The following is a 24,283-nucleotide window of genomic DNA, read 5'->3' on the forward strand; positions in this document are numbered from 1 at the left end:
GTACATAGTTTTGGCACACGCAGGATACACTATGGACTCCCGAGGAACCGCAGTTCTCATTAGAAAAACGACACCCTTTACAGTTACACGTACATGGTTGGACCCGCAGGGTACATATGCCGGGGTACAAGGGACATGGAGGAGGCGCAGGTACACGTTATTGTCAGTATATGCCCCGCCCAAATTACAATCACGAACAATGCAGGAGATCACAAACATACTGCTAGACACGGCTCAGATAATGGGAGGGGATTTTAATGACGTGATGTGCTCGACACGAGATAGATCGGGGACCCCCTCGCACCGGGGGTGCAGCGACAGCTCTCGCGCGTAGAATGGATACCATCGGTCTCACCGATGTGTGGCGGTGGCTCCACCCTACACAGGAGGCGTACTCCTTCTACTCTGGGGCCCACAAAGTCTTCTCTAGGCTGGATTATATATTCACTTCCAGACAGGAGCTCTCGGCGGGGGACTCAGCAGAGTATAGGGCGAGAGGGATCTCGGACCACTCCCCGCTGTTCGCACACATGGGGCTGGAAAGGGGGAGAGGGCAGGCACAGTGGCATCTGTCGTCATGGGATATGCAAACTCCAGAAATTCTATGGGGTATTAGAGCAGACATAAGAGTCTACATGGCAGAAAACGAAGGGTCGGTGCAGTCAGGGGTGACACTGTGGGAAGCCATGAAAACCGTGTTGAGAGACCGCTTCCAATCCAGGGTGGGGGAGGTCAGAAGGAAACGCACTGAGGCAATAGCGAATGAAGAGGCAAGCATTTTAACCCAGGAGGCAGACTACCACAGACTGAAGGGGGAGACACGCCTTAGGAGACTGCTGGACACTCAGAGGCTATACAGGGAACTGGTTACGAATGAAGCACGGACGCAGGCGCTGGCTACCCTTCATCGCCTGTATGATGTCGGGGACAAATCCGGGAAACTCATGGCATGGCTCAGTAGGCGGGAGCGAGCGGCCAGGTGGGTAGATCGAATCGAGCTCCCCGGCGGTACACGGGTGTCATCGGATGACGCCATTGCAGGCGCTTTTGCGACCTATTTTGAGGACTTTTACAGGGCTAGGGACCTGGGGGACTGTGGAGTAGTGCAGTTATACTTGAGTGACATGGAAGTCCCGCAGGTAACTGCAGACGATAATGAGGCCCTGGAAGCCGACCTGTCACTGGATGAAATCGCAGAGGCGGTGGCTGCGCTGAAACCGGGGAAATCCCCGGGACCCAATGGCTTCCCGGCGGAGTTCTTCAAACGGACAGCAGACCTCCTCTTGCGCCACTTGAAGTCGCTCTACACTGACGCGTATGACTCAGGGAGTCTCCCGCCAGACCTAGCCCTAGCCACAATTGTCCCGATCCACAAGGAGGGCAAGCCCAGGGAGGATTGTTCCTCCTACCGCCCGATCTCCCTTCTAAATATTGAGAATAAAATTCTGGCCACTATCCTGGCGAGGCGTCTACGGCAGGTCATCCCGGAACTAGTGCATCCGGACCAGTCCGGCTTCCTGCCGGATAGGGCTACCAAACTTAATCTACGGCGTACTCACAATTGGCTCCAGGAAGTCTGTGAAAGGAGCGAGCCGCACTGGTTCCTCTCACTGGACGCAGAAAAGGCATTCGATGCGGTCCATTGGCCCTTCCTGATGGGGACCCTTGAACGTTTTGGGTTTGGGCCTAAATTCCTGCACTGGGTGCGACTACTGTATTCAAACCCCAGGGCTCGAGTACGGATGAACGGGCGAATGTCTCGAGAACTCCCGATAGAGAGGGGGACCCGCCAGGGGTGCCCGCTGTCCCCGCTCCTCTTTACCCTCACGATCGAGATCCTCGCGATCCGTATCCGGCTTAACCAGGCTATCACTGGCTTTCATTGGGGGGACTCGGACACGAACCAGGAGAAGATCTCTCTATACGCGGATGATGTGCTGCTATACGTGACGAACCCGGATAGGACAATCCCGGCTCTATTCAAGGAGCTAGACGAATTTGGGGCAGTAGCAGGACATACTAATAACTGGCACAAATCGGTCCTCTACGACCCGCAGGGGGTTCCATGGGGGGAGTGCCTCCCTGATCTGCTCATACACACTACGGACGGTTTTCGGTACCTTGGGGTCTTTATCACTCGATAGGCAACGCTGATACACGGAACATATCAATAGAGTACTGGTGGCTGCGAAGGCGGAGATGGATAGGTGGAGGCCGCTCCCGCTCACCATATTAGGCCGGGCTGCCCTCTATAAAATGATCCTGTTACCGAAATTCCTGTATGCACTCCAAAATGAGTATTATCCCCTACCGACCATGACTGTGAACAAGATCCATGCCGATCTCCGCACCTTCCTGTGGCTGGGGAAGCAGCCTCGAGTGGCGCTCACAACTTTACAGCGCCACCAATACAGCGGGGGAATCTCGCTTCCTAATCTGGAGGCCTACTACTGGGCAGAGCACCTTACCCCGATCAATGATTGGATACCCGCCCCAGCTGATCACTCTACATATGCACTGGAGAGATCCAAATGGGAGAATAAGACGGTGCTGCATTTCTTGTATGGGGGCAAGGGGGGCCGTCACCTCCTCCCTGCGACCAGGATTACCTTGTCGGCGTGGCGCAGAGCCACTATGAGAATGGGCTGGTATGAGAGGCCCACCCGTCTAACACCACTATGGTCTTGTAAATGGTTGGCTGAGCTGAACAAACTGAGGGGCTATCACAGGTGGGACGATATCGGCATCTCCACAGTGGGGGATGTGATCGCAAGGGGGGAACTGAAAACTTTCCAGGCACTACAGCATGAATTTGGCCTTCTGAAAACCCAATACTACAAATACCTGCAGTTTCGACATGCATGGGGGACGCAAAACATATCACTCACTGACATACCACAGTTTGCACCATTAGAGGGCAGTCTATTGCAGGAACAGATACAGAGGGGGGCGGTGTCTATGACATACAAAACACTGATGAATGCAGGCCCTGAGGGAGAGGTGGGAGGCAGATGTGGGCACCCTGGAGAACCTGGACTGGGAACTCATCCTCATGCACCCGCGAGAAGTAGCCATACAGTCGAGGCTCCGTCTCATACAGTTTAAAGTGCTTCATCGAGCCTATTTTGACAGGGTGAGACTCTTTCGAATGGGGAGGATCGCCGACACAACTTGCCTACGATGCCACCACCACACAGGCGATTTCTTCCATATCATTTGGGGGTGTACAGTGATTCAAGAATACTGGGATGAGGTCTTCAGTGAGCTGGGTGAGATATTGGAGGTAGATGTACCTAGGGACCCCAAACTGGCGCTTTTGGGCATGACCACAGAGGTGGATCTCACACGCCCCCTGCTCATTTTCCTGCTGCTGGCTCTGGTAGTTGCGAAGAGAGACATTGCGAGACTCTGGGGGGCGCCCGGGAAACCTGACTTGGAAGAATGGAGAAGGGGTTTGGATTTGTACATGGCAGCTGAAAGGGTCACCTACAAAGCTAGAGGGTGCCCTCGAAAATTCCGAAAAATATGGGCCAAGTGGAGGCACTACCATGGGTTGGAGTAAGAGGCCAAGGACTGTCAGGGTTAGAGGGTGGAATGCGGGGTGGGGCACCGGGGTGGTACATTTGTCACCGACTCATTTATAGCGATTTTCGGGGGTTTCAGGCCACGGGGTTGACTGCATCGAATGCTACATAACAATGAAGGGATGTGATGGACTCGGGGGTTGGGGGGAGGCTGGGAAGGGTGACAAGCTGCTTGGGTGGGGGGGAAGGGGGGAGGGGGGGGTTCCAATGGTGTGTTTACAGTTGACGTCTTTTCTTGCAGTTTAAGGGGGGGGAGTTAAGGAAAAAATGCAAAATAAGTTCAACATGATGAACACGATGTGTCCCTCTGATGTAAAAAAGTTGCGCATATGGCGGTGAGAGCGGAATGTTGACGCTCCTCCGCGCTGTCTTTATTTTGTTTTTTGTGATTCGCCTGATGCAACAATAAAAAGAATTTATAAAAAAAATAAAAAGTTTGCATTTCCATTCTTGGAGATTAGTTGGCGACAGTTGACTTCCTTCAAGTTTGTTAATATCCTTTTGGCAGCAAGGTGTCCCTCCATCAGTCTACCCCAGCCACTGGGACACATTTTTGGATGGGTCGGGAACCTGACAAATTGACCCTTTAAATGCCAAGTTTTCTAAAATGTCATTGTTTGATCAGTTCCTAGCCCAACACTGACATGCTGTGGGCACTGTTTTGGACTATTTAGCAGCTCTTTCTGCTTCTTTGTGGTTGCAGATCAGCCTTTATTTTTTAAATCCCCTGTTGTGATGAGGTTTTTGAAAGGGTTGCAACATTTCTTTTCAACAAAACCCTTGCTAATGCCTTGATAGGACTTCAACTCCGTCCCCACTTTTTTGACATGCACTCCTTTTGAGCCATTGCACAATTGTCCCTTGAGACTTCTGACCTTAAAGATGGTCTTTCGAATTACCAGAACATCTGCTAAATGTGTGAGTAAGCTTCAGGCTCTGTGTCCATCCACCTTATTCCCTGCCAAGTTGGTTTTATGGACCGAGATTCCATTTATAAATAAAATACTTACTCCTTTTAATGCCGGCCAGGCTATCACGCTTCAAGCATTCTTTGCTCCACCTCATCTCTGTAAGGAGGTAGGTAAACTCCATAGTTTGGCTGCTTAAAGAGCATTGAATTTCAATATTGAAAATAGAAGGAGCATTAAGTGGATGATCAGGTCTTATCAGGGTTTTCAGGAGCAAAGGACGGTAGAGCAGTGCGAAATTTCACCATCTCCTGATTGATTGTTCCCTGTACAAAAAGCTACTACGCACTGGTGAAAACCAGACCCCATAAAGCATACATGCTCATTTCACCATGGCCAAAGCTGCTACCACTACAGTGAGTTTGATAAACGGGTTTACAAAGGGCTACTTCCTAGACAGTCAAGTATGCTGAAAGAAAAGCATTTTGCCCACTAAGGCCTGCAGGAATGTTTAGTTTGAGCCAGTTCACAGACCAACCATGTTGGAAGGTACTGCTATGGTGTCTATTCTCCAGATGAAGAATCACGGTAAAAATTATCTACCAGAAGAACAAGTTACTTGCCTTTAGTAACCGTCTTTCTAGTGGATATTCTATCTAACTGTAAATTCCTCACTGACCTTCACATTTTCCCAGGCTGTGAACTGGACCCTTTTCTATCTAAAAAGGTGCCAACCTAGAGATTTGCACACTGGTCATACCAATTAGCCATTAGACTGCACGTCTGAGGGTGCAGACAGTCTAGAAAGCAACTCAAGTCAAAGCATGGGAGTTTGCTTTTATAGCATCATGATGCCACCTAGCAGAGCTCAAGAGAACTGCTCTAAAAGTTTTTGAATCCAGTGTGACACCTAGGGTTTATTAAAAAGGTGAGAAATCTGGGATTAAATGGAGAATTCTCCAGAAAGATTGTTATCGATTATGGCCTAACTTTAAAATGTCTGCAAGAAATCTTCAAACTAGAAAGAGATTTTTGTAAATAATTTGTTATAATTCGGTCAAAAATATTTTTGTTTGCGGACATTATAGGTTGACCTGTTGTTTCTTTCGGAACTCCAAGTCCTACGTGATATCTCTGCACTGGTGAGTAAACTGTCAATTATTTCATCAATCAGTTTGTCAGTGTCCGTCTAATGCAAAGTGCATTTTGGCACCATAGTTGCGGAGTTCATTCATTTTCAGTCCTTCACCCTGTTAACATGTAGTAGTAGTGTTTGCTATACTGCTCTGAAAGCATCCTGTAGTACATATGTTGCCAACTTGCCTAATTTGTGAAAGAAAAAGTAATGGTGCTAGAACATGTGCTCAGAAGTTGGCGGCTGGAGACACTAAATGGCAAGCTGCCAAAAACCAAGGCTCTGTAGTCTTTAATCCACTATCAGACAATCCCTGTCCCTTTTCTCGCTCTTGCAGGTTCCTGCTTCTGTTAGTGACTTTTTGCTGTCTTCCCCTACGTCAGTCTTTTCAATTTGTGTTTTTCCCTCTCTTTCACTCTGTTAATATCTGATACAAAAAATAAGTGTTGTGCCCCTTACGGCAACCACCAGCTCAAATTAAGAATAGTTTCCAGCCTTGTTGAATTTACAGCTTTTTCCTTGGAAAGCCATGTAAGAGCCTCCCCTTTCAGTCCAGTTTTGTCCTTACTAAGTTGATTTATAAATATTATGCATATTGTGCCCAGCTTTAGGAACAGTCTTTACGAAACACTCTTAACCTTTAATAAGCACCATTACAGACTAGCATAAAACATGCATTAATATCCTGTAGATCCTTCCTCTTTCATTCTTGTGCTCCTTAAATTTTTCTTCTGTCTAACTCCGCTTGGCAGCTCCTAGTGTTAGCTTAGGATGCCCATCTTAAATAATTGTTTTAGATTTATTTTTATACAATTTATAAAACCATATAAACATGCAAGTGAGTTATCAAAACCTAGGAATCAATTACTTATGCTCAAAAAGATTAATTACAGTGTCAAAAAATTCAAGTTAACAATCAAGCAGTTTTATAATCAGAATTTAAAATGACAATAAAATTAACAACCATGCCATCATATTTAAATTTGTCTCAATGCTACTTTAGTCTATCAGCGGGTGTTATAAAAAAAATCAAGTTTCTCACCTCATAATCGGACATTGAGAGCAGAACAGGCTTGGACAGATTTCCTTTACTCCCAAATGGTTGAAATAAGTTCTCCTCCGCTCATGAGTTTTGATTGGGCAATTTAGCAATTAATCTTGTCGTAGATTAGACTAACTTTAGAAGTAATCCATATACCCTCTGTTTAGTTTATTAGGAGACAATGACCAAAGATCACCATGTGAACTATAACTGATTTAATTCAGAGCTAGCTGGGCTTCTGAACACTGGTTTCTTAACACCAGGATCTAAAATAGAAGTCATTAGATATAAAACATTAAGCCACTTTAAACAAAAATGAATGCTGCTGATAGGAATTGCTGCTCGGAGCCTTAGGTAGTTCTTTGTTAAATACAATACCCAATAGTCAGACCAGATAAATAATAATTGTTGGAGCAGTAGATGTGTGTGGCTTAGAAAGAATATGTAACCAACATTTCACTATATTAGATCCTTCAAGGGAGTATTCATTGATTGTAGACTGTCATTGGCTTCTTCCTCCTCCTCCGGAGTGTTGTGGTGGGAGGGGCATAACATCAATGATTACTTTTCTTCCTTTCCTGCTTCTCTTCACTGCAAGCTGTCAAGACACAAGCATCTCGCCAAGGACCACTCACCAGATATTTATTCCTTGGAGCTGTCTGGTTTGGAAGAGATTGGTAAACGTTATGGGGAGGACTCTTCGCAGTTCAAGGATGCTTCTCAGATACTTTCTGACTCTCTTAAACAGGTAAGTGTCATAAATGTATAATACTGTACATCTGAAAAGCTAACCTTGGATGTATTGTCTCTGTGAACTATCTCTGGTGGTTTTTAGGTCTCGCGTGGCGTTGCAGCGCAAAGCGTTGCTCGCCTCTGCGAGATTTATTGTTGATGATGAGTTTCAGTAGAGGGCTTGTAGACCCGCCCTTCATTTCCATTGGCTGGCAAGACCGTTTATGCTAAGCGGTGGCCTACCATTGGAAATGAGGGTTTTGGGTTCATGCCCTTTTGCCTGCGAGCCGGTCTGGCTCACCTGCTTTGCGTCTGTCGCAAAGTACTATCTTATCTTTATGGGGCAATGTGTTTCTAATTAGAAACAAATGGCCCCATAAAGACAAGAGATCAATGCTTGTTTTTTGTAGGAACCGTGACCGCTTGCTCCTTATTGCTGTTGCGCACCTTTTTTTCCTTGCATGTTGCTGCTTTCAATTTCTATGTATTTGTTTTATTTTACTAACCGGCACGCGTTAATTTTTAACAGCCGCAAACCTTCTGTTCTTCTTTTTTTTTTTTTCTTTTTTTTTTTCTTTTCCCATCATTGCACCTTGCTCCTCTTTGCCATCCCGCCCCCTGGGCGCACACTCAACTTTCAACATTATCAGCAACACAGGCGCCATGCTTAAAAACTCAACAGGCGCCCGCATGACTTGCTGACCTTGCCAATGCTTGTTACTGTGTACACTTATTTCTAACGTGCATTTTTAAATGTACTGTCCAAATCTGTTAATGATATAGCTGATCATGGAAAATGCCTCCACCCTCGCCAATAATGAACACACTTATGTGCACAATCAACGATGAACTCAACCCTGCCCACGAAGGATCAGGCACACACTTGAAAACTCATCAAGAGCGTGAATGCTTCTGCACTTGCACCAGTGATGTTGAAACTCCTACATGCACTGCATACATTCCAGTGCTGTGCACACTTAAACACGCTGTTCACTGTGTGCACTCAGACACTCGATGCACACTCGGCAGTGATGCCATTCGTGCCACGCACACCCAGTAATAATGTGCATAAGTGTTGATTTTGCACATAAGTGCCAGTGATGTACAAGGTTGTGAAGCTACTCGCTGTCGACAACCTGGTGCACAGTCCTTTCGATTGTGAACTGACCAATAACGTGTGCAGTCCTGCATGAGGCATATACTTGGCAGAGACGTGCACACATAAATCAGGTGCAGTACACAAAACACCCACAGTACAGTGCACACTCCTCCGTGCTGTCAACACGTCAGTACTGTGCACATGCATATCACTGGATAGTGCGGTTCATTCACCAGCAAGGTAGTGCCAATTAAGCAAGCTGTTCAAATTATTCTCGCAGTGCACACGCGTATGCATACATACTGCAGCTCCTGCTAAGCACAGACCTATTATTACATGTGTGTGTTCTGGGAAGTGAAGCTTGTGGGAAACATCCTTTACAACGCAACTTTTACCACGCAGTGCTTTTACATCGCAACTTTTACAACGCAAACCATTAACGCATTGCGCTGGGGGCGCTCTAGGATAGGGAATAGAAATAATTTTCCATCCAACACCTTCCCTACTATCCACGGGGACTGGAGTTGGAATAGTAAATTAAACTATTCACTATCCAGCACCCCTCAACACTATGCGTTGTAAAGGCATGCGTTGTAAAACTTGTGATGTAAAAGCATGCGTTGTGATGTCATACATCCGAAGCTTGTGGATGCGCATTCATATGCACACATACATGGTAATAGCGAAGGCGCACACACTAACAGAGATTACAATTGTATGTAGAGAATAGGTGGTAAATTACTGCACGTTTTTTGTGTGATTTGAGACGAGTGCACAAACACATACTTCTGATACACGTACATGCTTGAAAGTGAAATGCAAATAGACAACATAGTTTTGAGGACCAGCAAATCCAATGCCATGCACAAAGAGTAGCGTGCAGGCACTGCCAGGCACACGCCAACATACACAACACATCTACAGATGCACTGGCACTAGCCATGCAAACTAAGAGCGTAGCTGGGGTGCAGACTCGGAGATCCGCACACGCTAACATGCACACACTGAATGGCACACATTTCTGGGACCACTGGCACTGCGCTACACACTGAAAATGGCAACAATCAGCAGTGTGCATACACACAGCAAAATACTAGTACAGTGGCACACATCCAATCACTGGCACACAGCCACCCGCATGAACGCAGTCATGCATACTTTAATTGCCCCAAACAACCCATATCCGTTGCGTAAACCATACCTAGACTGCGCCAACCTGCCAGACCCCCATCTCTAAAATACCCCACCACTTACCCGAAGATTGTGTGGGGGTACAAAACATTGAAATGTTCCGAATTTATATAAGTGGCAGAACCGTGTGTAACAATATATATGTATATGTGTGTGAGTATGTTTTTTTTTTTTGGGCTTGAGAGAGTTTGATTGCTGCTTTTACATGTTTTAACTGTATATATGTTGGTATATCGGTGTTATTGCGTTATGGACATTTATGTAAACCTGCAATTACACCGGGGGTCCGTCTTTCCTTTAAATAATGTTAGTTAACGAAATCTTACGAGAAAGTGAACTCCTTGTAGTTCACATCTCCGTGTTCCTTTTGCACACGTACATGAGCTATTATCTTCAGTGGACGAAGGTGGGGGTGCATTTAAGTTCTTGCAAGAGGAGCCTCAGGGGGCCAGTATTATTAGGGCGCGGGTCGATATGTCTTTTGAAGCAGATGGCTTATGTAATGAATTGAAACATTGAATTGTAAGGAGAGTGCAAATCTGTCTGTTCTTAATTTGGGGGGATTCATTTAGACGGTCGTGTTTGTAGTGTACACGATGTGAGTAAATGCAGATGCTAGGAGGTGTAAATCCTGGCACTGTTAGTAAAAGGCACACTGGCAAACCGTGAGTTATGCGCATGCGTGGTGACTCGGAGAGAAGATGAGTAGTGACGACTCAACAGCTGTAAGGGAGTGGGCCCAGGGGGCGATGAAATAGGAGATGTACCAGGGGAGCGGTGCAGCTGTAAGTAAGGATGTGATGTTGAGGAGACCGTGTGAAGGCAGTGCCGCAGTCTGTAACAATGAGGATCGTGTTCTCATGTGTGGGGGGAGGGATTGGGGATGAAGCTTCTAGTAAGGATGGGTGATGTAAGAGGGAGGAGTAGGGGATGCCTCTGGAAATGAAGAGTGGGGATGTAGGGCAAGTGTTGATAATTACTAATGGGCAGGAGTGACGAGTGTAGAGGGAATGGCACAGCTGGGGGGCATGATGTGGCTTAACGGTCAGAGCTGCCAACTTTGGACCTGGGGAAACTGGTTCGGGCCTCGGTGTCGGCCCAACATCCTGTGATTCTGGGCAAATCACTTAGTCTCCCCGTGCCACCTAAAAAATGTGTCATTGTGTAACGTAACTGGTGCTCATGTAAAGAGCTCCAATACCTTCGGGTCGAGTTCGCACTATATAACAACAAGCATTTGCAATGCAATAGGTCTCGCATTTACGCAAGCTTAAGCTATTGGCATTGTAAATGACAATGCCTTTTATGTATGTTTTAGAAACCAAAACATAAATAAAAGGCATTGTCATTTACAATGCCAATAGCTCAAACTCTCGTAAATGCGAGACCTATTGCATTGCAAATGCTTGTTTTGTTTGTTTTTAAAGGTCACATTTACAGATCACACACAAGTATGCTTTTATTTTAATTAAAATGAAGTAAAGATCGCAGACTCAGAAAGGTGCTTCAGAGCTTTGAGGTGTGGTAAATGAATTTCCGTTTCTAGGTCTGACAAGTTATTGAAACATACTAGAGCGATGTTTACCTCTCTCTCTAGTCCACCCTTTTTGTGCACTGCAAATAACGAAATAAATTAACCATAACAGAAATGAATTACAAACAGCAGTCATGGCTTTACCGGTCTGCTAAAAGTGTGGTGTGGTAAAAAGATGAAACATTGTCGCATGTTTGTCACAAATATGTAAGAATTGTGCTTCACCTTTACTGTAGTGCCCATGACTGAAGAAAAGCGTCATCAAAATTATTAAGCATAATGAGGCCATGAATGCACACAGGGTACTGTCTTCCACCTTTAGTAGAAGGGAAGGATCTCCAGTAGTTTATTTCAGTTTGAATCATGGTATCATTCAGCATGGATGCTGTGGTGCAACCTGTTGCATTGATGGGCCCCACAGAATCAAATCTAACACAGATTTTCAATTAGTTAATGAACTAAGGGCAATCCTCAAATTCCCAAGCTAAAAACGTGGTTTCAAGATAACATCTTTTAAGAATAAGCAACGTGTACTTTCTTCCTTTCTCTTAAAAGATCATGAGATCATGATTTTACCAGAAGTAGCACTAGAAGCTGTACAGGAAAATCCTAAACGTAATCGACAAGAGCTTTTTGTGAAGGGAGAAAGGTTGAGTGAGACTTACTGAAGCCAGTGGCTTCCCATGACTGAGCATGGAGTGTATATTTTGGACATGGGTGGTAGTAGAGGGATGAGGACTGGGCCTTGTTTTTTGAATTAGGGGCAGGTATCCTTCAAAGACCACAGGGAGCTGTTAGTTCAGTTCTTTTGCAGAGGTGAATCTTTGTAATCGGTCGGTCACTGTTAATCAAACTAGTTGAAGAAGGTAATTCGAATGGTCTGAAAGGTCTAAACCCTTATGCTCTGCCAAAAAACACCTATTGTGAGAAATTGCATTTAAGCCCAAACCACGAGTTGTGGTATTTTTGTCTATGTATTTTTTCTGCCGTTTATTCATTGTGTTTTATGATCAATAAAATTAAGTATTGCTATTTTTTTTAAGTAAAGAAAAAAAGACTTCAGAGACTAGTCCAAATAGTTAGACTTTGAGCTGGATTGACAGCATTTGTGTACAATTAATTATGGCCTTTCAGCTTTTTCGGGTCTGGCACCATTTTGGAGTCTGAGAATTCTCATTTCAAGGAATGCACAGCCTTCAGGGATGGGACCATCTGTGGCAATGGTCACTGCTCTTGCATTTATGAGACCTAAACATAGGCTTCTGTCATTTATTGCAAAGGAAGCATAGACTCAACAACAACATTTGTATGATCTAGTTGTACGTGGCCATCACAGCAATATTTTGGTAGATGGACCAGTAAATTGATCTCTCTGCTTTACAGTCCATCTAAGTTTCATTTTTCAAGATAGCCTCAATTTTAGGGGACATAGAATATGATTGGGATGGGTTCGGTACAGTGGCTTAAGGTGTCTCCAAGAGTAGTGTTATCCTTCCGATCTACCTCCTGTTCCTCTCTAAAAAAGCTTTCCCCTTGATGGTTCGACAGTTTTCAGTTTCTGGATGAAAGAAGTCCCATTGTAAGGTGCTACTTGCCTTTATGAACATATTTGATTTTGTGAGAGGATCCTATATTCCCGGTACCAATGTACATTTTAGAAGCAGGCAATGAAATTGCTATGATCTCTATTTTGATTAAAAAAGTATTGCAAACAAAGTGCCTTACCTGCCTGTTCATTAATTAAAAAATTAATTAATTGTGGGTTTATATAGCGCTAGGATAGACTCCCGGAGGAGTATCTCCGCGCTTCGACCGCTGCGAAACCCTTCCTGGCTTCCCTGAGAGATGGTCCCTTAATGGGTATCTCCAGGGTGAGACCAGGCATCCCCGGCGGTCTGGTGGGGCCGTTAGTGCAGATGAGGCAAGCTTATGCCCAGAGTTGCCGAGTGTGATCGCTGATCAGAGTGGGCACCGAGGCGAGAGAATTATCGAGTCCGCTGACCCTGGTCCAGAAACCTGCCGCGTCGGGAATCGAACCCTGGTCCCGGGCCGTCCTCTGCTCTCGGGTCTGCCGCCTCTAACCAGTGAGCCACACTACTGCACAGTGCTTCTGCGCTACCCCTACCCATTTTTTTTTTTTTTTCTTTATCCTCATTTGCCTGACCACCTCTTATTTAGCCTCCAACTGCCAACCACTCAATCCAGGTGCAGAGTTTCCTCAGCATCCTGTGCTCTATTAGGTGGAACTCGGCAATATATGGCCCGAAGAGTATCGTGGGAAAAGACTCCAAACTTGAAGTTTTATTCAGTTGAACTAGCCATTCTGAGCCGACTGGGGGGGGCCTAGTTCTTGGAGTTTCAAGGCATAATCATAGGACCGGGGGAAAAAAAAAAAAAAAAAGAACCCCGGTTCTTGTCTCCAACGAACCAAAACGTCCCAAAAGATACGGCTACGCTCACCGCCTGATCTCCTCAAATCAGTTTTTGAGGTTGCGTAGAGAGACGACAGCCAGTTTGCGTGGGTTGGTGCTGAATTTTCAATCCAAACCTTGCATATCTCTCTTCTTGCAAGCAGTATGGCAAAAAACAGAAATGTCCTAGCGTGGCCCTTTATATTGTTGTCCCATCCAAATATAATCAAGGAGAGTGTGATGGAGATCGAAATATTAAGAATAGAGTCCAGAGTTGCTTTAACTTCATTCCAAAATTGTGATATGTTGGGGCATTCTTTGAACATATGGATGTCTGAGGCTGCGATATGGCCACATTTATTACATTTCTTCCCTGGGATAAATTTAGAAAGTTTTAGCGGTGTAAAATATGCACGGTGAATTGTAAAAAAATGATTACGCCTAAGCCATGCGGGTTTGACACATTTATATAATAGGGTACAGGAATTCTGCCAGGTTTCGATGCTCTGGGCCCCCAGATCTGAGCCCCATAGTTGTTCCGGTAGGGTGAAATCTCTGTCTATCTCTTCTAGCAGGCACCAGTACCATATCGAGACCTCTTTACCCCCTGCAGGTTGCGCTACCAATTTCTCTTCGGTGATGCTATGCTTCCCTAATGGTACCCCAGACCTGTTTGTTGCCTTAACCCAACTATCTAATTGTAGATACTTAAACCTCGAGAGCTCTATCCCCCGCTGCTCCCGCAAATCCTCCCAGGGCCTCAGAGAGTCACCTGTCAACACTTCTCCCCATGTTAGTATCCCTCCTGCTCTCAACGGAATAGTAAGCCTATCATCCCAGCAGGAAGGGAGCCCTGGGGATTCCCAGATGGGCGCAAGGTTGGAGTAGTATGACAAACCCAGGTTCCTCCTTATATGTGACCATAGCTTCGCTTGGGACATAAGAATTTTTAATTTAACTTTCTTGAAGTATTTCTGTTCTCCAAACTTGAACATGTAGCCGTTAGTTGGTAAGCCAGCACCAATCAGCATTGCCATGAACATGATACCTATTGATGTGTTAGATGGCACTTTTAAGAGCATTCTCGAATGAGATAGTTGGAATGCCCACGCGTAGTATTGTAGATCGGGTAGGGATAGGCCCCCCTTTTCCCTCCTCCTCCTCAGCTTTTTCCAGGATATTCTTGCTGACTTATATCCCCAAACGAAGGAGTTAAGCTCTCTCTGGCATTTCTCTAGCGCTGTTTTATCAAATGCGAGGGGGATCGTGTTAAATAAGAAGGTAAACTTGGGAAGAATTGACATCTTTATCAGACTTACTCTGCCTAGGATAGTTAGTGGGAGATTAGACCAAGATTTTAAAGATTTTTTAATTTCCTTAAGAATTCTCTCAAGATTGACTTGGGCAATTTGTGCGATGTCTTGCACTATCCGAATTCCCAAATATCTCATTGAGTTTGATTTGTTTAACCGCAGGTCAGGTATGTTCCATGCCATAATGTCTGTTTTGGAGGCGTTTATCTCATAGCCCGAGATACGGCCGAAATCTTCGGCTCTCTCGATGACTACTGGTAGAGCGATCTCCGGGTCTGAGGTAAAGACCAAGATGTCATCTGCGTACAAGGCTACCCGCTTTTCCCAATCCCCGAACCTAAAAGATGGAATAGAATCTTCTCGTCTGAGAACTTCTGCAAACGGTTCTATGTATAGGTTGAAGAGGAGGGGGGAAAGCGGGCAGCCCTGTCTTGTGCCTCTAAAGATCCTGAACGATTCAGACAGTTTGCCATTTATTAGAAGCCGCGCTGTTGGTGATTTATATATAAGTTTTATTGTTCGACAGAGTTTCTCCCCTAAGTTGGCCTTCTTTAAAACGTCGTTTAAATAGGGCCAGTTTACCCTGTCGAAAGCTTTAGCTGCGTCTAGGGTGAGGGTTGTGAGAAGTTGGCCCGATATGCAACGTTCGCTATTCTAGCGACCGCTATGTATCGTTCCAACGACCCTTATGGTGTTTGGTTGTAAGTCAACCTATAGACCAGCTATCCTAGTAGCGTGGATACGAGCAGTCTAAGGCTAAAGACTCGAGAGGGCGTGTTAAGCCAGCTGTTTACCACACATGTACCCCTTGAACACCCAGTGAAAGGACACCACACAAGTGTTATGAAAATAAACAGTATATTTATTAAGAATCACAACAGCCCTGTACTCTTTAAGAGGACAGGGTACTAAGCACAAACCAAATCGCTTTAGCAGATACTTCAAGTGCACAGTTTAAAGACAAGTGTCAGAGGACACGGAAAGGTTAAGGCAAGTCGGAAGCGAGGGACTCGGGACCCTAGAGTAAGGAGGCTATGCAGGCACCGAAATGCCGAGTTACCTAGCCACGAGGGCTGCGGCTGCAAGTCTTACAGGCGTCGGGGTCTTCGCTGACGAGCCAGGAGCCGGAAGAAAAGGAGTTGCTGGCCGGCGACCAGTGTTGAATAGTTCGTAGAGATTGATGAAACCTGAAAGCAGAGGGGACCAAGTTCGTACTACTAGCCAGTAGTTAGAGGGTACCAGGAAGGCACCGGTTGGCCGTCACCTCGACCAGGTGAGTGGGCGACGCTAGGCTCTGCAGTCTCACGGACCAGGAGGCGTTGTCGGCGACCACGGTGGAGGTGCGAGCTGTCCCACGACGGATGTCGCTGTCGGCGTCTTGTGTGGACCAGGAGGGTCCGGGGTGCTTCTCAAAAGATGGAAGCAGGGGCCAGTCTGGAGCAACCAGACCGGCAGTGTTGATTCTTGGTCGTCGTCACAGAAGGGCACAAGCCAGCGGCCAGTGACCAGACAACGTGCTGAGCAGCGAGCAGAAGGGCCCCACGCAGATCGTGGAGATGCTGGGAGACTGCACTTCGGTGCTGGAGCGGCTCAGGGTCGGGGCTTCTCGGACCCCAGAGCACTCACCAGAGAGTTACCTCGATGGTCGTGCTGGTTTTTAAGAGCGTGCAGGTTCTGATGATGGCCGGTCCCTCGAGGTCTCGTCGCACCCACAGATCACAGCTGAGCTGATGACGTGGGTAGAGGTCAGAGGTGCCAGGGAAGCCGGTTCTCGTCGAGCTGGGCCGTCGGATTCCTTGAGGAAGGACTTACAGCAAACCGCAGAGTTCTTAGATGGTGCCTGCTGATGCAGGGTGACTACTCCTTAGCCACAAGGGAGAAATCTTAAGAAGAGTCTTGAAGTCCTTTCGTAGAAAGTATTCTTGATTCAAAAATCTAATTTGGAAGGGTCCCCGCTCCGGCCTTTATCCTAAAGAAAGGGGTGGGTACATGACTAGGTCCTGCCCTAAGGGTGGGACCAGGAAGGGGGGTAGTTACACCCCTCTCCCCTGCCGGACTTTCCCCAGGCCAGGGCTGTCGCCCCTGGAACTGGTTCTAACCGGCAGATGCGTAGTGAGCACCGGGGTGCCACTCCGCAGTCACCTTCTCGCAAAAGCCCTACCTACCCAGAATACACAAACCCTGTCTGGGACGGTGCGAACACCGCCCTCGACAGGAAACCCTTTGTCCAAGTGCTCCTCGCTGGAAGGACTCCCAGCAGCAGGAGGTCAGACTTGTGTCTGTGGTGGCAGCATCCATTTTGTGGAGCTGAGGCCTTCGTTAACTTTAACCGGGGTTCACAGTTACGTACATGTCGTGTCCCTCTAGAAGGGCGGAACGCTAACCTCGTCGCCAGAGGTGGTGAGAGGGCAGCATCCCGATTCGTATGACACCTTACTCGACATGTCTTGATAACGCGACACCGAAGTTACCGATATGGTACGCGTTATCATGGAACAGCCATTGGGTCTTGATTCCGCAAGCTGCAACCGGGCTCGGCTCGGGCCAGAGCTTAGTTCACGCGAGCCCATGCACTCTGCCTTCAGGATTGTCAAGGCCTGCCATAGGAGTGACTGATAGGAACTCGGGTGTCCATTGGGGGGTTAGATATAGGGCTACTATATCTATAGCAAAGGGTGATTACACGACTTTGCCCCAGCTGTCATGCAGCCAGTTGTGTCAACTTTAGGAGGCCAGCCAGGGGTGGCATAATACATGCTGCAGCCCCTGACGGCCCTGGGTACACCTACGCCCTGGGTTACAGGGTCTGATAAGGTGGCCCAGTACCAATTGGTAAATGCACCTAGGGTACATCTCGTAATTTAGAAAGAGAACAGCCAGGCTGTGGGTCTGATTGGCAGGCCCACAGCCAGAGAAAGTCGTAAACCAGTGAAACAAAAGCAAAAAATCTGGGTGATCATAGGATTGCAGACCCTACTCTCCTACATGACCCCCCCCCCAAACGTCGGAACAACTAACTAACCTTGACCAGGTAAGTCTTCTTGTTCTAAGTGGAAATATCTGGAGAGCCCATCGGCATTGCCATGATCAGTACCAGGTCTATGTTCCACTGTGAAGTCCATCCCCTGTAGGGAAATGGACCACCTAAGCAGTTTGGGGTTTTCACCCTTCATCTGATTTAGCCACAAGAGGGGCTTATGGTCGGTCTGAATCTTGAAGTGAGTGCCAAACAAGTATGGCCTCAGCTTCTTCAGGGCCCAAACCACAGCAAAGGCCTCCCTCTCAATAGCTGACCAATTCTTCTCTCTAGGGGTCAGCCGTCTGCTTATAAAAGCAATGGGCTGGTCTTGACCATCAAAATTCAGTTGAGAAAGAACAGCTCCCACACCCAACTCAGAAGCATCTGTTTGGACAATGAATGGTTTGGAGTAGTCCGGACTCTTGAGGATAGGCGCCGTGCACATGGCCTGCTTTAGGTCATCGAATGCTTTTTGACAGCTCGCTGTCCACTGAACCTTTTTTGGCATTTTCTTACTTGTCAGTTCATTTAATGGTGTCACGATGGACCCATAGTTCCTGACAAACTTCCTGTAGTATCCAGTCAGGCCCAAGAAAGCTCGAACCTGAGTCTGGGTGGTTGGAGGAGCCCAGTCCCTGATTGACTGTATCTTGCTCTCCAGTGGCTGAACCTGACCTCCACCTACAAGGTGGCCCAGGTATACAACCTGTGTCTGCCCTATCTGGCACTTGGTAGCCTTGATAGTGAGACCTGCTGCTTGCAGTGCCTCTAACGTCTTCCGCAGGTGGACCAGGTGATCCTCCCAGGTGGAGCTAAAGACAGCAATATCGTCAAGATACGCCGCACAGAAGTCATCCAGCCCAGTAAGGACATGATTCACCAACCGTTGGAAGGTGGCAGGTGCATTTTTCAGACCAAAGGGCATCACCACGAACTGATAATGCCCACCAGGGGTTGAAAATGCTGTCTTAGGCTTGGCGTCCTCAGCTAACCTGATTTGCCAATACCCAGCTGTCAGGTCAAACGTGCTTAAGTAGTTGGCCGAAGCCAGCCTATCAATAAGCTCGTCTGCCCTTGGTATTGGGTGGGCGTCAGTCTTAGTGACTGCATTGAGACCCCTGTAGTCTACGCAGAACCTCATCTCTCTCTTACCACCCTGGGTGTGAGGTTTCGGCACTAGAACTACGGGACTAGCCCAAGGGCTATCCGAGGGTTCAATGACTCCCAGCTCCAACATTTTCTGCACTTCACTTTTGATGCAGTCTCTGACGTGATCAGGCTGCCTGTAGATTTTACTCTTTACGGGCAGGCTGTCACCAGTGTCGACTTCATGGGTGCACCAATCGGTCTGACTGGGTGTCAGAGAAAACAGATGTCGGAACGACTGAAGAACCTGTTTACAGTCGCTCTGCTGATGGTCGGAGAGGCTGCCGCAAAAGACAACACCATCTACCGAGCCATCGTCAGGATTCTGAGAGAGCAGGTCGGGGAGAGGGTCACTCTCCTCCTCCTGTCCCTCATCTATGGCCATGAGCAAACTCATGTCCTTCCTGTCGACATATGCTTTTAGCCTGTTGACATGAAGCACCCTGTGGGGGCTCCGGGGAGTTCCCAGGTCGACCAGGTAGGTGACCTCTCCCTTTTTCTCCAGGATGGTGTGGGGCCCGGACCATTTGTCCTTGAGTGCTGCTGGGGCCACTGGCTCCAACACCCACACCTTCTGTCCGGGCTGGTAAACAGTCAAGACAGCCTTTTGGTCATGCCAAGCTTTTTGGAGTTCTTGGCTGGCCTTAAGGTTTTCGGATGCCTTTTCCATGTATTCAGCCATCCGCGAGCGGAGGCCGAGCACATAGTCCACTATGTTGGCTGCAGGCTTTTTGAGAGGTCTCTCCCATCCTTCCTTCACCAAACACAGGGGTCCTCTTACAGGATGCCCGTACAAAAGTTCAAAAGGGCTGTAGCCAACCCCCTTCTGTGGGACTTCTCTGTAGGCGAACAAGAGGCAGGGGATCAGGACGTCCCATCTACGCCGAAGCTTTTCCGGTAGTCCATGAATCATCCCTTTTAGGGTCCTGTTGAATCTCTCAACAAGCCCATTGCATTGTGGATGATAGGGTGTAGTGAACTTGTAGTTGACACCACATTCCTTCCACATAGCAGTTAAGTAGCTCGACATAAAGTTTGCACCTCTGTCGGAGACGACCTCCTTAGGGAAGCCCACTCTGGAGAATACTCCAACTAGGGCTCTTGCCACAACAGGTGCTGTAGTGGTCCTAAGGGGAATAGCTTCAGGATACCTGGTGGCATGATCCACTACCACCAGTATAAACTTGTGCCCTGATGCTGTCGGTGGTTCCATGGGACCGACGATGTCGATCCCCACCCGTTCAAAGGGCACCCCCACCACAGGCATTGGTATAAGGGGGGCCTTTGTCGTGCCACCTGACTTACCACTGGCTTGGCAAGTGACACAGGAGCGGCAAAACTCCTTGGTATCTTCGTTCATGTGAGGCCAGTGAAAGTGCGAGACAAGCCTGTCCCACGTTTTCGTCTGGCCTAAGTGACCTGCTAAGGGAATCTCGTGGGCCAAGGTAAGTAGGAAACCACGCTGAGACAAGGGGACGACCAGCCTCCTGGTCATGCCAGGCTTGGGGTCTTTTGCCTCAGTGTACAGGAGTCCATCTTCCCAGTATACCTTGTGGGTACCTGTGGCGTTCCCAGCAGCCTCAGCAGCAGCCTGCTGTCTGAGGGGTTCAAGAGAAGGGCAGTCTAATTGGTCCTTCCCCAGATCTTCCCTTGAGGGTCCCCCTGAGCCCAAGAATTCAACTTGATCAAGTTCGAACTCTCTCGGCTCAGTTTCCCTCAATTCCTGTAGGTCAGCCTCCTCTGAGACTTGATCCTCGACCTGGGGCAAGGGGGAAGGCGCAGCCTTAACCCTACTGCTCTTTTTCTTGGGAGGTGTCTGGTCCGTTGTTCCAGGATCCAGCACCTGTTCAGTGGGGCATTTCCTGACCTGTGACCTAGTCACAGCGAACACATGTGCTGGCAAACCTAACATTTCCATGTGAGTCCGGTGCTCCACTTCTGACCATTGTGACGACTCCAAATCATTGCCCAACAAACAATCCACTGGGAGGTCTGGACTAACTACAACCTTCTTTTGGCCAGTTACCCCTCCCCAGGAGAAAGCTACAATTGCCATACTGTGATTGGTAGTGACATTGCTTGCATTGGTCACCAGGAATTCTGTACCTGGCATGATCTGTCCAGGGTCCACAAAGTTAGGCGTCACCATGGTGACGCTGGCACAAGTGTCCCTATAGGCCTGAGCCATCTTTCCATTTATAAAAGGCGTCTGTCTGTATTTGCCCAAAGTATTGGGGCTTACGTCAGGGGACACGTCTACGTCCCCTGTACTGACAAGGACAGCCTGAGTGAGTGTGCCAACTAAGTTGTCACGCCCCTCAGAACCCAGGGTTAACCCTACTAAACCCTTGGGAGGCGCACTACCACTGCTGACTGTACTAGGGGGCACAGGTGCCTTAGGGGCTGCAGTGGCAGGAGTCTGCCCTCCTCCTTTCTTGGTGCACTCACTAAACCAGTGAGACTTACTTTTACAGTACTGGCACCATCGTTTGGATTGGCCTTCTTTCTTCTTTTGGGGAGCCTGACCCCCACCCTCTTTGGGTTGTTGGGGACCTGTCGAAGACTTCTGGTCATTTTGTTCCCCCTTAGAATCTTTACCCTTCTGGTCTGCTTTCTTCTGACCACCTTGATTCTGGCCCTGGTTCTGTTTAACTCTCGTACGAACCCATTTGTCTGCCTTCTGCCCCAATTCTTGAGGAGAGGTCAGATCCGAGTCGACAAGATGCTGATGCAACAACTGGTTCTGACAATTGTTTAAAATTTGTTCTCTCATCATCAAATTATACAATCCTTTGTAATCAGTAACCTTACTGCCCAGCAACCAGCCCTCAAAAGCCTTAGTGGCACAATCGACAAAATCAGACCAGTCTTGAGACTGCGTTTTCTGGGTATCCCTGAACAGCACCCTGTACTGCTCAGTGGTTAGGCCGAACCCTTCAACGAGTGTATTCTTCAAGACTTGGTAATTGTTAGCGTCCTCTACCCTTGTGGTGAGGAGCTTGTCTCTTCCTTTACCTTCAAAGGAGAGCCACAAGATAGCTGCCCACTGACTCTGGGGAACGCCTTGCACAGTGCAGGCCCTCTCCAAAGCAGTAATCCATTTGTGGATGTCGTCCCCTTGTTTAAAGGGGGGCACTATCTTCCCAAGGTGTTTCGTATCGAAACTCTTTTCCCTATTACTAGGTACATTGCTGCCACCAGTGGGGACTGCCCCACTTAACTGTTGCTCTCTAGCGAAAGCAAGCTTTTCCTTGGCCAGGGCAAGTTCTTCCCTTTCGATCCGCAGATTAGCTGCTCTTTCCTTCGCTTCGTACACTCTCCTCTGAGGGGACGTCATCCCTCTTTGAGAAGAGTTGTGAGAGCCGTTGGTATGAAGGGATCTGCCAGAGCCTCTTGATAGAGATCTGGCTCGTCCATTCCCCACGTTAAGCTGACCTGATAGTGGGCCCAGGGGTCCCCCAGTACCGCTATCATGTTTGCTTAAGTTGGACCTGCTTAGTCTGACGACCTCTACCTGTCCCTTATCTGCCTCGTCCCCAGAGAGATCCTCATCCTCATCCTCCTCCACATCCTCGTTCTCGGTTGCGAGGTGAATGAGGTCAGGATCGTCCCGGGTTCCCTCGAGGGGAGGCATGTCTCCTTCTGGATTAGAAGAGCTACGAAGTTTCTCAGCTCTCCTGGCATCATAAGTCTCCAAGAGACCAATCAGAAAGGACGTTGTGGGGTTAGACCCCTGCTGAATCTTCCGGGAGTGACACAATCGTCTTAACTCCTTGAAGCTCAGCACAGTATATCCTGAAGGGATGACCTGTGGAGGGTCAACTGACACAAGGGGAGACTCAGAGTTTCCTCCTTGGCCCGACATACTGTTTCTAGTGTGGTGTAAGTGATGCACCTACCTACACTATGTGTTTTCCTACTTTTCCCTTGCTAAGAGTTGTAGCCAAGGTGTGCTAAGCCTTGAGGAGCTACAACAGCTGGTTCAGTAGAACTCAGAGTATTCTAAGCTTTTAGTTATATGTACTAACAGTACTTGTGCGATCTTTCAACAAGATATTCTTAGGATACGTGTGGTAAAACAACAGCAAGCTCAAATCCCAACCGCTGCTCACCAATGTGAGAAGTTGGCCCGATATGCAACGTTCGCTATTCTAGCGACCGCTATGTATCGTTCCAACGACCCTTATGGTGTTTGGTTGTAAGTCAACCTATAGACCAGCTATCCTAGTAGCGTGGATACGAGCAGTCTAAGGCTAAAGACTCGAGAGGGCGTGTTAAGCCAGCTGTTTACCACACATGTACCCCTTGAACACCCAGTGAAAGGACACCACACAAGTGTTATGAAAATAAACAGTATATTTATTAAGAATCACAACAGCCCTGTACTCTTTAAGAGGACAGGGTACTAAGCACAAACCAAATCGCTTTAGCAGATACTTCAAGTGCACAGTTTAAAGACAAGTGTCAGAGGACACGGAAAGGTTAAGGCAAGTCGGAAGCGAGGGACTCGGGACCCTAGAGTAAGGAGGCTATGCAGGCACCGAAATGCCGAGTTACCTAGCCACGAGGGCTGCGGCTGCAAGTCTTACAGGCGTCGGGGTCTTCGCTGACGAGCCAGGAGCCGGAAGAAAAGGAGTTGCTGGCCGGCGACCAGTGTTGAATAGTTCGTAGAGATTGATGAAACCTGAAAGCAGAGGGGACCAAGTTCGTACTACTAGCCAGTAGTTAGAGGGTACCAGGAAGGCACCGGTTGGCCGTCACCTCGACCAGGTGAGTGGGCGACGCTAGGCTCTGCAGTCTCACGGACCAGGAGGCGTTGTCGGCGACCACGGTGGAGGTGCGAGCTGTCCCACGACGGATGTCGCTGTCGGCGTCTTGTGTGGACCAGGAGGGTCCGGGGTGCTTCTCAAAAGATGGAAGCAGGGGCCAGTCTGGAGCAACCAGACCGGCAGTGTTGATTCTTGGTCGTCGTCACAGAAGGGCACAAGCCAGCGGCCAGTGACCAGACAACGTGCTGAGCAGCGAGCAGAAGGGCCCCACGCAGATCGTGGAGATGCTGGGAGACTGCACTTCGGTGCTGGAGCGGCTCAGGGTCGGGGCTTCTCGGACCCCAGAGCACTCACCAGAGAGTTACCTCGATGGTCGTGCTGGTTTTTAAGAGCGTGCAGG

The 24,283-nt window shown here is 48.0% G+C and overlaps 1 protein-coding gene across 1 annotated transcript in view; it reads left to right on the forward strand.

Moving 5' to 3' along the window:
* The first annotated feature begins 2,316 nt into the window (after positions 1–2,316).
* The window catches only part of LOC147663459 (renin receptor-like), a 42,337-nt gene continuing 20,370 nt past the window's right edge, over positions 2,317–24,283 (forward strand). Inside the window, exons 1-3 of the mRNA XM_086950435.1 lie at positions 2,317–2,547; positions 5,581–5,634; positions 7,268–7,417. Coding sequence (XP_086806561.1) covers positions 2,317–2,547; positions 5,581–5,634; positions 7,268–7,417 — 435 coding nt within the window. The remainder of the gene's footprint in view (positions 2,548–5,580; positions 5,635–7,267; positions 7,418–24,283) is intronic.

This window comes from Lissotriton vulgaris, unplaced genomic scaffold, assembly GCF_964263255.1.
Source record: "Lissotriton vulgaris unplaced genomic scaffold, aLisVul1.2 SCAFFOLD_1625, whole genome shotgun sequence".
Classification (NCBI taxonomy): domain Eukaryota; kingdom Metazoa; phylum Chordata; class Amphibia; order Caudata; family Salamandridae; genus Lissotriton; species Lissotriton vulgaris.